This window comes from Eulemur rufifrons, chromosome 9 (assembly GCF_041146395.1).
Source record: "Eulemur rufifrons isolate Redbay chromosome 9, OSU_ERuf_1, whole genome shotgun sequence".
In the NCBI taxonomy this organism is placed as follows: Eukaryota; Metazoa; Chordata; class Mammalia; order Primates; family Lemuridae; genus Eulemur; species Eulemur rufifrons.
Genome location: NC_090991.1, coordinates 39188225 through 39204301, shown reverse-complemented (window position 1 = coordinate 39204301; position 16077 = coordinate 39188225). Strand labels below are relative to the sequence as shown.

Sequence of the window (16077 nt, the reverse complement as noted above, 5' to 3'; positions counted from 1 at the left end):
TTACCAGGGACTTGGGGAGGGAAGAATGGGAAGCTATTGTTTGATTGGTACAGATTTTAGTTTGGGATGATGAAAAAGTTCTGGTTGGCCGGGCGCGGTGGCTCACGCCTGTAATCCTAGCACTCTGGGAGGCCGAGGCGGGTGGATCGCTCAAGGTCAGGAGTTCGAGACCAGCCTGAGCAAGAGTGAGACCCCGTCTCTACTAAAAATAGAAAGAAATTATATGGACAACTAAAAATCTATATAGAAAAATTAGCCGGGCATAGTGGCGCATGCCTGTAGTCCCAGCTACTCGGGAGGCTGAGGCAGTAGGATCGCTTAAGCTGAGGAGTCTGAGGTTGCTGTGAGCTAAGCTGACGCCATGGCACTCACTCTAGCCTGGGCAACAAAGTGAGACTCTGTCTCAAAAAAAAAAAAAAAAAAAAAAGTTCTGGTGATGAATAATGGTGATGGTTACACAACAATGTGGAAGTACTTAATGCCACTGAACTATATGCCTAAAATTTGTTAAGATGGTAAATTAATATTTTAAGTTATCCAGAAATGGTTACTATTAACTTATTGGTGTATATGCTTTCAGTCTTCTTCCTGTGTGTGCATAGGGGTGCTTGTATATATCTTATCTTTAAAAAAATATTTAGATTGGCCATGTGCAGTGGCTCACACCTGAAATCCTAGCACTTTGGGAGCAAGGTAGGAGGATCGATTGAGTCCAGGAGTTCAAGACCAGCCTGGACTATAGCGAAACCCCATCTCTACAAAAAAAAAAATGTTTTAAATTGGCCAGGTGTGGGGGGGTGGGCACCTGTAGTCCCACTTATTCGGGAGTCTGAGGCAAGAGTATCACTTGAGCCCAGGAGTTCAAGGCTGCAGTGAGCTATAATCAATGCTACTATACTCCAGTCTGGACAACACAGCGCGACCCTGTCTCAAAAAAAAAAAAAGAAAAGAAAAAACAATTCAGATAATATACATATATTGTAATCTAGTTTTTAATGTGTCATTAAAATTCTTCATTGACTTTATTTTTAGTTACTATACAGAATGCTATCCTTTGGGTGTATCGTGATTTATTTAACCTATTGCTAAATGTTGAGGGTTTCAGGGTTAGAGGCACAATGTACTATTATGTACAGCACTACAGTAGACATCCTGGTAGCTAAACATTTGCCCACATCTCTGATGATTTCCTTAGTGTAAATTCCTAGAACTGGAAATTTTGGTCTTTGATACATATTGTTAAATTGTTCTTTAGAAAGATTAAACCAGTTTGTGCTCCTCCAGCCCCTGTGGTATTTGATAGTTCCCATTTTCCTGTACCTTTGCTAAGACTGGGTGGTATCCAGTTTTAAAATCTTCTAAATCTTAACATTGCTGTGAAGACTACAGGTACAGAAGGCCTGCCTTCTTCTGTCCATCCTCTGTACAGAGCAAATCCCTCCAGCTCTGAAGCCCCTTGGAGTCACCAAGAAACCTTTGAGATGACTGCCTATTCTGTACCTGAGTTGTCATCAGTATTGTCTCTCCACTTCTGCAGGACTGCCATGGTGACTAAATTGATGAAAAGACTTAGGAGGCCTTTCTCTGTTTGCAATTCCTATGATCCTTTCTGGATGTGGATTTAGGGCTCTGTCAATATGCCTGTCACCTAATTTTGTCCCTTGTGTTTTAAAGTTTTAGGTTCCAGTTTCTGGTTCCATCTGCCTTAGCCAGACTGTATTATATTTGACATTCAGTAAACTACCTCCTTGCTATTTGTATTTCCGATCTTATTCCCAGAGATATGTCTATTTTTCAGGATTCATTTTACAAAGTGTTTTTATCAAGCATCTACCCAAAACAGCTGAAGTCAGATTTCAGGATAACTTAAATCTAGAGTACCACAGACAGGAAAAATGATTGAAATGGGATCTTTCCCCCATTTGTAAAGAACCAATGAAAATGACAGGTCATGGTGGCTCATGCCTATAATCCTCACACTCTAGGACGCTGAGGTGGGAGAACCACTTGAGGTCAGGAGTTCAAGACCAGCCTGAGCAAGAGCGAAACCCCATCTCTACTAAAAATAGGAAAAATTAGCTGGACGAGGTAGCACACATCTGTAGTCCCCGCTACTCCGGAGGCTGAGGCATGAGGATCACTATAGCCAAGGAGTTTGAGGTTACAGTGAGCTATGAAGGCGCCACTGCACTCTACCCAGGGTGACAAAGTAAGAATCTGTCTCAAAAAAAAGAACAATACTGAGGAGAAGTATATAGGAGATAGGGAATTTCTAACCTGGTATCATTAGTATATTTTTTTTTATGGAAGACTGATAAACTATATTCATTAATTCATTTCTGCATTAAACATTCACTGAACACTTTCTGTCTGCTGGGCACTGGGGAGACAAAAATGATTAAGGAAATATCCCTGCCATCTCATGTGTTCCACTTGGGTATACTAATGCATTAGCAGTATAAATCAAGTACTGAGGGATCATCTGTTCCTGATGGAGATGGATTATTGATGGGGACTTCCTAAGGAGACATTCAAGCTATGCCTTGAAAGATGAGAAGAATTTTTCCAAGTGGAAAAAGAGGGGAGGCAACAACTGAGGTGAAGGCACAGAAGCACAGAATGCTTGGGAAACACAAAGTTGTCCTTTGTCACTGGAAAACAGAACATACGGGAGATGTTGGGGAGAGATAAGATATAAGATGAGGATGTGAAGGGCATTTTGAATGCTATGCTTAGGAATTTGGACTTTATCCTGAGGGCAATAATGGCTAACCAAGTATATAGTGTTCAGAAAGTATTAACTTTATTATCTGGACACTGGTATACCACTAAGGTCCTTATGAAAGAAAAAGACATGATAAACATAGCTTTTTGGGAACTTCTGCAGTAATGTAGCTATATTAAAAGTAGAGATCAAAGTAGCATAGTGGGAACAGAATAGAAGAGGAGAGCTAATTAAAGGAATACTTCAGAATTTGAACCAAGAAGTCTTGGTAGCTTATTAGTTTTTTTCTCCTAAAGTTGGCCACTTTTCCTGCCAGGGAATTTGACTAAGTTACAAAGTAATTCCTTTGGGAAAACCCAAAGTAAAGTTATCTAACTCTAATTCTCCCATTACTTTTTTTTTTAATTTTCCGATCTACTAATATTTGTTAATATTTAATGACCACCTAGAGGTGGATGTGATGGTTGTGATAGTAGTGACTAATATAGCTTCTGAAGCATTGGTCAGATAATCTACGTGGTTTTATTCCAGGTTTACTGAGGCAAGGCCTTGGGTTTGGTCAGTGATGTAACTACTCATGAGTACCACGTGGTGGCAATGGCGTTTGCTGTGGACATTGGCAGCAAAGCAGTCTCAGGGTAGCAGTAGAAATCTTTGTTAACCTGGAAATACATTTTCTGGTCATAAAAACCTCCTGAAAACTATGAACTCAGTGTAGCAGGAGAAAGAATGGCTTGTTTTTGGTAGAGGGCAAAGTCAATTTAAAGGATTAGAAGCAGGATGAAACAATCTTTGTTTCCCCATCCCCCAGGCTTGATGTTCCTTCCAAAAGCGATGAAGAAATGTGTATTTTGGAAAACTTCTGTACCTAAAGTTCTTTGTTTATCAAATACCTTAGATTTAAATTTCTTCATGAAATGGAACAATAAACAACAGGAACTCCATAAGCAAGAAGAACTGATGTTAAATTGAAAATAATAACTGTCCTCCTTACAGGCTTTTTTTTTTTTTTTTGAGATAGTGTTTTGCTCTGTCACCCTGGGTAGAGTGTAGTGGCGTCGTCATAACGCACTGCAACCTCAAACTCCTGGGCTCAAGCGATCCTCCTGCTTCAGCCTCTCAAGTAGCTGGGACTATAGGCGTGCACCAGAACACCCAGCTAATTTTTCTATTTTTAGTAGAGACGGAGTCTCACTCTTGCTCAGGCTGGTCTCAAACTCCTGAACTCAAGCAATCCTCCCGCCTCAGCTTCCCAGAGTGCTAGGATTACAGACGTGAGCCCCTGCACCTGGCCTTTATGGGCTTTCTCTGGGCTCTTTCTGTTGGATCCTTCCCTCTAGCACATCCTTCTCTCTAATGATCTCTAAGTATCCTATCCCTATTTAGAATGGCAGCACTATGAGGGCTGCATCCCCAGCAGTAGGACATGCTTAGTGCATAATGAGTAGTAAATAGTTGTCTAATGAACTGAACAAATAGGTAAATTTATGAATTAGCTCTTCACTTTTTCTGTTAGAAACTAAAGGTTCAAAGAATTCCAGAAAAGGAAGAGTCCTCATGAACCAGTAATCTAGGTAGGATTACTGATAGTATTTTTCTAAAATGCTATAGGCAGGAGGCTTTTTCAACATATATCAGTTTAAAAATCACAGTTTTATATGGACTAACCTAAATGTCTTATGAGTCTCACAATACCAAATCTTTGAAACATAGCGTATATAAAATGTTAACAGATTAATACTAACTTTAAGTAGCCATAGTGTTTAAGTACCTTAATTATTTTTTCACTTCCTAGCTTTAAAAGAAAATAATCAATTTCAAAAGGACATCACAATAAAGCAAATCTATTTGGAAGAATTTGAGGATTTTTTTTTCCCCCACTAACATCATTCTGAAATAATTTCATGGACTTTAATTGTACAAATGTGGTTGGATTAAAGATGTTCAACCAGAACTCATAATTCCATACTAGATGATTTCAATTTCTGTGATAAAATTAATTGGGGTGATATATTTTCACTTGAGTATGGAAAGTTTCTCAAAGTGTGTAACTTTCGTGGTGTTATTTCTTGTTTTTGTAGCAGAGAGATACCATGCAAGATAACCTGATAAAGCTCCAGCAAGAAATGGCCGAACTGGAAGCTGTGTTAGAGCAGCGTGGGAGCCAGCCTTCTAACAGCTCCCCTTCCCTCATAGCTGGCTCTTGTGCCCCTGACGACCTGCTAAGTCTGGAACAAAACACATCAGAAAAAGGTTTGTAGTATTGGCCACTGTTATCTTAAGCAAAATTCTTTCCCTCCCTAAACCTTTATCTCCTGGAAAGTAAGGACCTAGCTCCAACATTTTATGATCTTTGCTCAGCATGTATTTATTGAGTCATTCCATGGGTACTTAGGGAGCCTTGGTTGTAATCCCTGCTCACAACTAATTTGCTAGTCAGAGGGACCCATGACAGTCATTCGTGTCATTGTCTGACTGAGCCCCTACAATGAAGAGGTGTTGTGGGGAGCTCACAGGAGATAGAGAATATAGTTCTTGCTCTTAGGAAGCTGAGTGGAATGGGGGTGACAGGTAACCCTTTAATTTCAGAAAGATTAAACAAAAAAAACACTCAGACATATTCCTATAACACTGGTGTCAGATCACATTGACTTATTTAATATGCTTTCTCAATTATAGGAAGAGACATGTACTTCAGGAACTATGCTTTGATCCACAGAAAGCCCAATTATGCAGCAGAGTCAGGTGCTTTATAACAAAGTGATAGTTGTTAGCAAGGCCACATGGACCTCTGAGAGGCTACCATTGGCATAACCAGGCAGGTGGGGTTAATCAGAGCTGACTTTCTGTGAGAAGTGAGCGCTGAGCTGAGGAATAACATGGTATAAATGAAGGAAAGTGAGATGAAAATTTGAGTTTTTAATTGGAGAGACAACACATCAAGCAGGTTGTTAAATAAGGGCAAATACATACACAGGAGAGGCTCAGCATGGGGTTCACACAAGGAGCTTGCTGCTTAGAAACAAGCCAGGTTGGCAAGCCCTCCCAAAGTGCTCTTCCCTCCGTGATCCCTACCTGACCAACTTCAAGTTCCTTCTCCAGCACTCCTTTCCATAGTCCTGCTGGGGGCCCTAAGGGCTTCCTTTGAGTCTTTGTAGGCACTCAAGTCTGTTAATTATCCAGAACAATGGCCTTAGTCCCCAAGTGTGCCATGCAGTATTTTTATGTTCAGGGAGAAACAGTAACTTGTGCATGAGAAGCTGGGAACTCTGTTGCTATGGCAGTGCTTCAAAATGTATTTCCTTAAATGCTTTCTTTGTAACTGTATCTTCATTTAGTTCATCTCCCAGATAATGAAGTTCAGAGTGCCATCTCCAGTACAGTTCTCTTCTTTGGGGTGCTTTTACTATCTTCAGTCTAAAAACAGACCATACTTTCAATTCTAATGCAAAAGATACAAATATTATTGTCTGACTTTGAACACTAGTTTTTTTGTTTGTTTGTTTGTTTGTTTTCTCGTTTTTAAAATTGGTTCTCGCTCTTGCTCAGGCTGGTCTCAAACTCCTGAGTTCAAGCGATCCTCCCGCTTCAGCCTCCCAGAGTGCTAGGATTACAGGTTTGAACCACTGCACCCAGCCCCAACTCTAGTTTTGAGCCTTTTTCCCCCTTTAGTTTTTGTGAGTCTAACTGAAACTCAAGTTAACTTCTTAATCCCAGGGAAAAGAGTAGTGTTTACCTTCTGCTGTACTCATGACATATTTTTTAAATAACTTTTTATTTTGGAATAAAATTACTTTTATGGAAAAGTTGCAATGATAGTACAGAGAGTTCCTGTATGCCCTTCACCCAGTTTCGGTTTCTCCCTAATGTTATCTTACATTACCATTATCTCATATTACCACTTTTGTCAAAACTAAGAAACCAAACTTTAGTATACTGCTACAAATAAGTGAAACTCTAGACTTTATTTGGATTCCACCAGTTTTTATTTTTTAAGATCTAGTATTCTTAAAGATGATGAAAGTTTACGATGGAAGTGAATCAGTTGTGGTGGATGGGTGATCATTTCTGAACATCTTTTTCCTTCCTTCCCCGGTATCTTCCTTGATTCTTCCCAATACCTTGTATAATGCTTAGCATGCAGCAAGCAGTCAGTGAATTTATTAAATGTTTTGTCTTACCCATATTTCCTACCCACGAAGAACGTAAGAGGCAAGACACCAGATAAAGGAATGATTTATGGGGGGGCTATGATATTGTTCTGGAACCTGGGCTCTGGATCCCTGCATTTAAACTTTCCTAAACCAGCCAACAAGTAGATCATCACATCACAAGGCCTAGGTTGAGCTTACTAGTCAGAAAATGAATTAAGGATTAAGGGGATAAAGAGCAGAAAGGTTTTGCTCTATGTTTTTTAGGTTCTTTTGAGTTACTGACTCCTAACTCAGGTTAGCTTAGTTTATTCATGGCTTGAGGCCCATTGTAGTGAAAAGAGGAATTTATATACCAAATGTTCTTGTGATAGAATGATTTTTTAATAGCTATGTTTATGTCTGAGCCTTACCCCTGCCTTTTACTTTTTTTTTTAATTCCCTTTTAATGATTAATTCTGTTTGGTGTGATTCCTTAGAAGCTGCACATTACCCTTTATCAATTATCATCCTGTATTGGGGGGGTAGGGGATTGATACCTATATTCATGGTTAAACCCTGTTTACTCTTAGCAGCTGGGAGCTTTAGGCAGAGTTCTTGTGTTCCTTGAAACTCACAGGTCCAGAAAAGACAAGCATAAAAGAAATGATAAATAATTCATTTGAAGATTACTTAGGAAATCAATGATTATTTCCCCCCTAGGCTACCTAGTGTCTTAAAAAATAGTTTAATTAATACAATCCTTTGTTTAAATTTCCTGCCTCAATTTATGGATTTTAACTTTTCTAATAAAAGCTCAAAATGAATTATAGTCATCAGTGACTGTTTAATGGGTAGAAGACATTTATGATTTTTAACTGTTTTTGCTTTTTAAATATTTGTGCCTTTAAGCCACTTCCTAGAAGACAGTGGGATAGTAATACATTGGGAGGAATTAATAAAAAGAATATACTAACATGCCAGAACTTTGTCTTGGATCTGTTTTGTGTTTTTTCCCTTCTTGTGCCATTTCATCATTAGTTCCATATCTTACTTCAAGGTTCTTATCAACCAGCATCTTAGGGGTTTTTTGTGGATGTGTTGGTTTTTGAGTTTATTTCTTTGTGGGTTTTTTTTCTTTTTCTTTCTTTCTTTTTTTCTTTTTTCAATAATTGACAATATGAAACAAATGTCACCTGTTTTTTCTTTCTCATCTGACCGCCCACTCCTGTTTCCCCACATATGCAAAAGCTCAAACCCCCATCTCATAGCCTTTGATATAGAGGCACTGGGGATGGAAAAACGAGTATGCTTTGTGCTTTCCAGACTTTTCCTTACTTATTATCTAAGGGGATTTGTGCATAATTTAGTTTGCTACAGAGAGAAAAATTTATTATAGTATTCTTGTTTTCTTATTCAGGGCCAAAAAATATAAATGTATGTGGTTTTCAACCTTGTCTCAGCTGGGTGTCTTTATTTACCCAGTCTTAAAATGTTCGTTTTATTATCATTATTTTTTAATTATTTAGTTCCATTTGGTACTAGCATCTGTCTGTTTCAATACTTATGTTTATAAAACTTAGTCTGATATACTTGTTTAAAAACCAATTTGGGGCCGGGCGCGGTAGCTCATGCCTGTAATCCTAGCACTCTGGGAGGCCGAGGTGGGAGGATTGTTTGAGCTCAGGAGTTCGAGACCAGCCTGAGCAAGAGCGAGACCTCATCTCTACTAAAAATAGAAAGAAATTATATGGATAGCTAAAAACATATGTAGAAAAAATTAGCCGGGCATGGTGGCGCATGCCTGTAGTCCCAGCTACTCGGGAGGCTGAGGCAGGAGGATCACTTGAGCCCATGAGTTTGAGGTTACCGTGAGCTAGGCTGATGCCACGGCGCTCACTCTAGCCTGGGCAACAGAGTGAGACTCTGTCTCAAAAAAAAAAAAAAAAAAAAAAAAACCAATTTGGGCAGGCTCAGTGGCTCACGCCTATAATCCTAGCACTTTGGGGGCTGAGATAGGAAGATCTCACTTGAGGCCAGGAGTTCAAGACCATACTGGGCAACATATCGAGAACCTGTCTCTACAGAAAAATAGAAAAATTAGCCAGGCATGGTGACGTGAACCTGTAGTCCCCGCTACTTGGGAGGCTGAGGCAGGAGGATCACTTCAACCCAAGAGTTTGAGGTTGCATGGCCGGGCGCGGTGGCTCACGCCTGTAATCCTAGCACTCTGGGAGGCCGAGGTGGGCGGATCGTTTGAGCTCAGGAGTTCGTGACCAGCCTGAGCAAGAGCGAGACCCCATCTCTACTAAAAATAGAGAGAAATTATATGGACAGCTAAAAACTATATATATAGAAAAAATTAGCTGGGCATGGTGGTGCATGCCTGTAGTCCCAGCTACTCGGGAGGCTGAGACAGGAGGATCCCTTGAGCTCAGGAGTTTGAGGTTGCTGTGAGCTAGGCTGACGCCACGGCACTCACTCTAGCCTGGGCAATAGAGAGAGACTCTGTCTCAAAAAAAAAAAAAAAAAAAAGAGTTTGAGGTTGCAGTGAATTACGATGACACCACTATACTTTAGCCCAGGCAATGCGTGAGTGTGAAAATTTTTTTCACCCACAAATTGCTACTTTTGAAAAAATTGATATCCTCACCTGAATTATCACCATCCGGACAAAGAAATAAAGTAGATTTCTTTCTTTTCTCATTCCATGTAAAGCAGTATTAACTCCACAGAAAAGTAGTGAGTATCCTGTAAGCCAGAATCCAGAAAGCCTTTCTGCTGACAAGTTCCAAGTGTCTCCATATAGTTCTACTAGTAAAAATAAAGAACCAAGATCGGAAAGGTAAGAAATGTTAAGTTGTGGTGTCTAACATCTTACTTATGTTAATTTTTTTCACCGTATTTTCTTAAGTTTTTTGTACACAAACATTTATAACCTCTCGTTGCTCTAGGATACTTCTATTGTTTAATTGTATATAGGTTTTTTGGACCTACAGCATAAGCTATAACATGCGAAATGTGCAATTAGACAGATCTGTCCCTTCTGAAGGTCAGAATAAAATATAATAGAACTAAAACCTGAACAAGCCTGGAGGATGATGGTAGACTTCTCCAAGGCAGCCTTTGCCTTAATTGAAATTTTTCCTTTTCTAGAAAAAGTTTAGCTGTTTATTTACCCTAGGAAATGTTCAGAATACCTTTTAGGGATGTGTATTTAAATAGCTATTGATATAAGACTGTAAAGCACTTTATATTTTTAAAAATACCTACTTCCTCCTTTGATCTTTTCTATTAAGATTGTGAAAATAAAAGGACATGTTTGAGACTATTATTCCTTCCTATTTGATAGATAGTTCAGGAAAGAGAGACACAGAGCCGTTAGGGTCTCACATCTTCCCACTCTAGGAAGGAAAAGGAATTCGCATTTCTTGAGTCCTTGCCACATGTATATTTTTTACTTATCTTTCTGGAAATGGTGACAGGTTGTCAGTAATATAATCATAGCATCTTTTCCAAGCCCCTTGGACTTGACTGAGGATATATTTTTAAGACTAGTGTATGGTGGCTATGACAGAGAATGAAAACATCTGGCTTCCATAGGCACTAAAGCCATGTTTAGAGGTAATGACCTCCCTGGCATTCTTTAACCAGTGAGCTAACTGTCCATTTAATATTCAGACTAAATATTCCTGCTCCTTTTCCCTCCATAGATACCTAATAGAGATTTCTATCATATAATAGAACCTACACATTTTTTTTTTTTTTTTTTTTTTTTTTTTTTGAGACAGAGTCTCCCTTTGTTGCCCAGGCTAGAGTGCCGTGGCGTCAGCCTAGCTCACAGCAACCTCAAATTCCTGGGCTCAAGCAATCCTTCTGCCTCAGCCTCCCAAGTAGCTGGGACTACAGGCCTGCATCACCATGCCCAGCTAATTTTTCTATATATATTTTTAGCTGTCCATATAATTTCTTTCTATTTTTAGTAGAGACGGGGTCTCGCTCTTGCTCAGGCTGGTCTTGAACTCCTGAACTCAAACGATCCGCCCGCCTCGGCCTCCCAGAGTGCTAGGATTACAGGCGTGAGCCACCGCTCCCGGCCTAGAACCTACACATTGATTGGACTTCCTCCCTCTACTAGATTACTTGAGAGCAGCAATTCAGGTCATGCTTTAGTGCCTGACTCATAGTAAGCACCCAATAATTATTCAAATTAATTAATCTCTTAAAATCTATTGATTTTAATTCCTTTAAATCTATTGATAAGTATCTTACTTTGCAAAGTACTAAACACCTGAAAGAGTAGAGGGACTAATTAGTTGGTGCATATACTTTTCTAACAATATTTTATAGTGGGCTTTTGTTTTTAGAATGACTTTGGACATTGAAAAGGCAGGGAGTAAGGTTGATTCTATAAATTCTGCCAAAATTGAGTAGAAAGAATGAGTGTAGAGATGTCAACATCAATCAACTTTCTGTCTTCATAAGAGATCTGATTCTAACACATCCATTTGGACTTGAGTGGAATAGTATAGAATTTTGAGTGAGTGGCAGTGGATAATTTGGTAAAATTTGCTGACATGCTTTTAAACAGCTAGGAGATATACTGCCTCAGATCAACCCCTAAGTGGGGGGAGATGTTACATGTCAGCCCTAATATATTGGCAGGCAGCATGAATCCAGACTTCTGGGCTGTCACATGGGCTCTGTTTTGCTAGTCATTCCTGATCTCTCTGAGAGTGAGCTCTTTCACTTATGCTTTGGCTGTCTGGGAAGCATGATTAGTCCTTTCACAATTGGTGGTGATGGTTTTCTCCTTTCATCCATCTTTCTAGGTCTTCCCTTTCTAAGCTCCAGTCCTCGGATAATAGGTGGTACATGCACAGCCACTCTGGCAGTCTTCAGAATGGAAACTGCCTGTCTCAGGAGGAACTCGTTAAGGTTATTGATGTGGAGGAGCAACAACTGGAAAAGTCTGAGCCACATGATTTAATGGAGCAGTCTTCTTTGCCAAGGCAAGATCTAGGTAATATTTCATCTGCTCTAATAGAAAAAACACTTCTTTTTTGCTCTGAATCCTACATAAAGATATTCTGGTTAATCAACTTTAAGTGTACTAATCTATCATGGATGCCCATTTTAGAAAAATAACTCGTGTTAATCCAAGTGTACTTGAAAATTACTGGAGTTGTTAGTCAATCAATCAATATTTTTTTTTTTTTTTTTTTTTTGAGACAGAGTCTCACTCTGTTGCCCAGGCTAGAGTGAGTGCCGTGGCGTCAGCCTAGCTCACAGCAACCTCAAACTCCTGAGCTCAAGGGATCCTCCTGTCTCAGCCTCCCGAGTAGTTGGGACTACAGGCATGCACCACCATGCCCGGCTAATTTTTTCTATATATATTTTTAGCTGTCCATATAATTTCTTTCTATTTTTAGTAGAGATGGGGTCTCGCTCTTGCTCAGGCTGGTCTCGAACTCCTGAGCTCAAACGATCCGCCCACCTCGGCCTCCCAGAGTGCTAGGATTACAGGCGTGAGCCACCGCGCCCGGCCATCAATCAATATTTTAATAAATGGTTTAACTAATGATTTTGAGGATGTGAGAGTCTTGATGTGCTCTAAATATTTTAATTCAACTGTTAGGCAGGAGTCCTAAGGCCACAGAATGAAGTTTTAGGCCTGTCCTTTATTGAAAAATGAGTCAAATCCTGAAGTAAGCTCTTCTTTTATTAATTAATTAATATAATGACTATTTTTTTTATGCCTTATAAATTACTTTTAATGAATGGTATGTTTTATGACTTAGAAATCAAAGTTTAAATCTGTAAAGAAAGTTTTTAATCAATCCTCAAAAACACATTATCATAAAAGGCACTATTTGGCATCAAATGTGGTATTTGGCCATGTTCATTAGGGTCATCTTAGAAATCTCATACATTCTGCTTAGCTACACATAATTCCTGAGAGCATGACATTTTCTGAAATGATTTGGGGATGATGTCTCTGCTATTTTTAATTTGGCAATGATATCTGTTGGTTTATTAAGTGAAAAAGGTAATGATGTCATCATGGATGAAGAAACAGAAGTAAGGCCGGGCGCGGTGGCTCACGCCTATAATCCTAGCACTCTGGGAGGCCGAGGCGGGTGGATCACTCGAGGTCAGGAGTTCGAGACCAGCCTGAGCAAGAGCGAGACCCCATCTCTACTAAAAAAATAGAAAGAAATTATCTGGCCAACTAAAATATATATAGAAAAAATTAGCCGGGCATGGTGGCACATGCCTGTAGTCCCAGCTACTCGGGAGGCTGAGGCAGTAGGATTGCTTAAGCCCAGGAGTTTGAGGTTGCTGTGAGCTAGGCTGATGCCACGGCATTCACTCTAGCCAGGGCAACAAAGCGACACTCTGTCTCAAAAAAAAAAAAAAAAAAAAGAAAGAAACAGAAGTAGAGTATTTTTCAATCTTTCTTTCCTTCCTTACAAAAGTACTATGTGTTCATTGTCCAGAAATTGGACAATACAGGAAATAAAGAAGAGGAATATTTAAAACTACCTATGTTGCCAGGCCCAGTGGTGCACACCTATAGTCCTAGCTATTCCAGAGGCTAAGGTGGCAAGATTGCTTGAGCCCAGGAGTTTTAAGCCATAGTGTGCTATGATTGCACCTATGAATAGCCACTGCACTCCAGCCTGGGCAACATAATGAGACCACATCTCTATAAAAATTAAAAATAAAAAATAAAGTAAAATTACCTGTATTCCTATAAGTTAACAATAAAACATTGCTGTGTCTCTTTAGTCATTTTACTTAAACTTTTATGTTTAAAATATAGTCATGATAAATAATATTTGTTAGCTATCTAATAGAAACATTTTTCCATTTTATTGTGTATCATTGTTTATATTCAAACTGTAATGAATGAAGAGTACTCCATTGGACTAGATGTATCATTATTTAATCTATTTTTGAACATCTAGGTTGTTTGTAAAATTATACTATTATTATATAAACAGTGTTGCAGGAAACATCCCTATGACTAAACTAAGCAAGAGGATCACTGGAGCCCAGGAGTTTGAGACCAGCCTGGGCAACATAGTGAGACCTTGTCTCTATAAAAAAACTTAAAAATTAGCCAGTCATGATAGTGCGTGCCTTTGTCCCAGCTACTCGGGAGGCTGAGGCAAGAGGATCGCGTGAGACCAGGAGTTTGACATTACAGTGAGCTGTAATCGTGCCACTGCTCTCCAACCTGGGTGACAAAGACCCCATCTTTAAAAACATAAAAATGTTTTTAAAAACCTAGCATTTTTGACTGACACATGTTAAGGCTTTTGCTATGTAATACCCTTTATTTATTTATTTTTTTTTGAGACAGAGTCTCTGTTGCCCGGGCTAGAGTGCCATGGCGTCAGCCTAGCTTACAGCAACCTCAAACTCCTGGGCTTAAGCAATCCTCCTGCCTCAGCCTCCCAAGTAGCTGGGACTACAGGCATGCGCCACCATGCCCGGCTAATTTTTCTATACATATTTTTAGCTGTCCATATAATTTCTTTCTATTTTTAGTAGAGACGGAGTCTCGCTTTTGCTCAGGCTGGTCTCAAACTCCTGAGCTCAAACAGTCCGCCCACCTCGGCCTCCCAGAGTGCTAGGATTACAGGCGTGAGCCACTGTGCCCGGCCTACAATACCCTTTAAAAAATTTTTTTTTTTTAGAAAAATTAAACCACTTTGCACTTCCACCAACAGTGTATTAGCATACTCATTTTTCTCTTAACCTAAATTCATTGGTCTTTTTATTTTTTATTTTTATTTATTTATTTATTTTTTACATCCCATTTCACAGAAGGTCTTTTTAATTCGTAGCAAAGACTGGAACATTGTAATTCAAGATTCAGTGTCATGAGAATAAACTACTCTCCCAATCCTTTCAGAGGGAAGCCCTTGCCTGGAATCCGGAGTCTGCCTCTTCTCTGAAGACCCTGAATCTGATCCTTCAGAAGACAAAGCCCCAGACTCGGCTCATATTTGCAGCATGCCAGCTTCAACTTCTGCATTGAAATTACCCCAATTTCAAGTTGCAGATTCTGACATGAGTCCAGCTGCTACTCATAATACTGAGACCGTGAGGGAAGAAAGTATGAGCAGGAAGAAGCCAGAATTGACATCTTCAACAGGAAGGGTCAACAAAAGAATATCCATGGTGGTATCAGGCTTGACCCCAAAAGAATCTGTGAGTGTTTCCATATGTATCTCCCTAATGACTGCAACTTAATAACAAACTGCAGTTTTATATAGGTACTAGCAACGAATAACCTATAGGAAGAAATCCAGGAAACAACTATAATCCTATATAATTTAATTTCTATTAGTAATTAGTGAAAATTTAGATCTGGAGAAAGCTATAATATGGATTATTTTCTATATGTTTACTTGAGAAAATAATTAGTAAATATTAGCAGAAAAGTTACACTTTGGGGTATAATATAGCACTTTTGAATTTGAATTATCTTTTTATCTACAAAAGCAAGTTGTTATAGCTCTACTCCCCAACAGGCATCTCTTTCCCACCTTGGTTCACTTCTGAATGAACTTACCAGCGTATTTAACTAAATCCATACTGGTTTCAAGCATACTTCCAGACAGTAGCATTTCTCCAGTATTTGTTTGTGTTTTTCCTAGCTTGTAAGATAGTTCAATAGCCTGCCCTACAACACCCCTTACTATTAGGATTTTGGCGTTTCCTTCAGCCTCCACATGCCAGAAGTGAAAATTGTTTCACATTGTGGAAAATACTCACTAAAATATTAAAACCACTAAAGCCTTGTTTCTACTTTGATATTTATAGATTTCAGAAATCCCGGGAAAGTTACCTCCGCTGTAATTAGTTGTCATTGGCATTGCTTCATAATAAAATAATTGAGTGAAAATTTCTTTAAGACTGTGATGAGATAACATAGTAGACTGTCAAATGGATTCAGTAGTGGGTGCCGTAAATTACACACTGAGAGATAACTAAGTCATTCTGAAATATCTTTCTTAATATATCCTTCATAAGATTTCTCATCCTAACTTCTCCATAGGTTATAATTCAGCATAACATTCTCTGTGGCCAGATGTGCCCCACTACTAAATGGACAAAATAAGTTGTGTCTGCCTTGGTAGATACAACAAATAAGTGCACGATGTTATTAACATTCTCATTTCACAACCCCATGCCGGGATCAGCACT

General features: G+C 39.2%; 1 protein-coding gene across 50 annotated transcripts in view; it reads left to right on the top strand.

Annotated features, from left to right (window-relative positions):
• The window catches only part of BRCA1 (BRCA1 DNA repair associated), a 55839-nt gene that overhangs the window by 27010 nt on the left and 12752 nt on the right, over positions 1–16077 (top strand). For 18 of the 50 annotated variants that reach the window (XM_069482641.1, XM_069482628.1, XM_069482638.1 and 15 more), the window contains 4 exons: positions 4807–4978; positions 9574–9700; positions 11688–11878; positions 14780–15078. In XM_069482641.1, the coding sequence (XP_069338742.1) occupies positions 4807–4978; positions 9574–9700; positions 11688–11878; positions 14780–15078 (789 nt within the window). The remainder of the gene's footprint in view (positions 1–4806; positions 4979–9573; positions 9701–11687; positions 11879–14779; positions 15079–16077) is intronic. The other 32 variants (XM_069482602.1, XM_069482640.1, XM_069482627.1 and 29 more) reach the window with 3 other exon arrangements.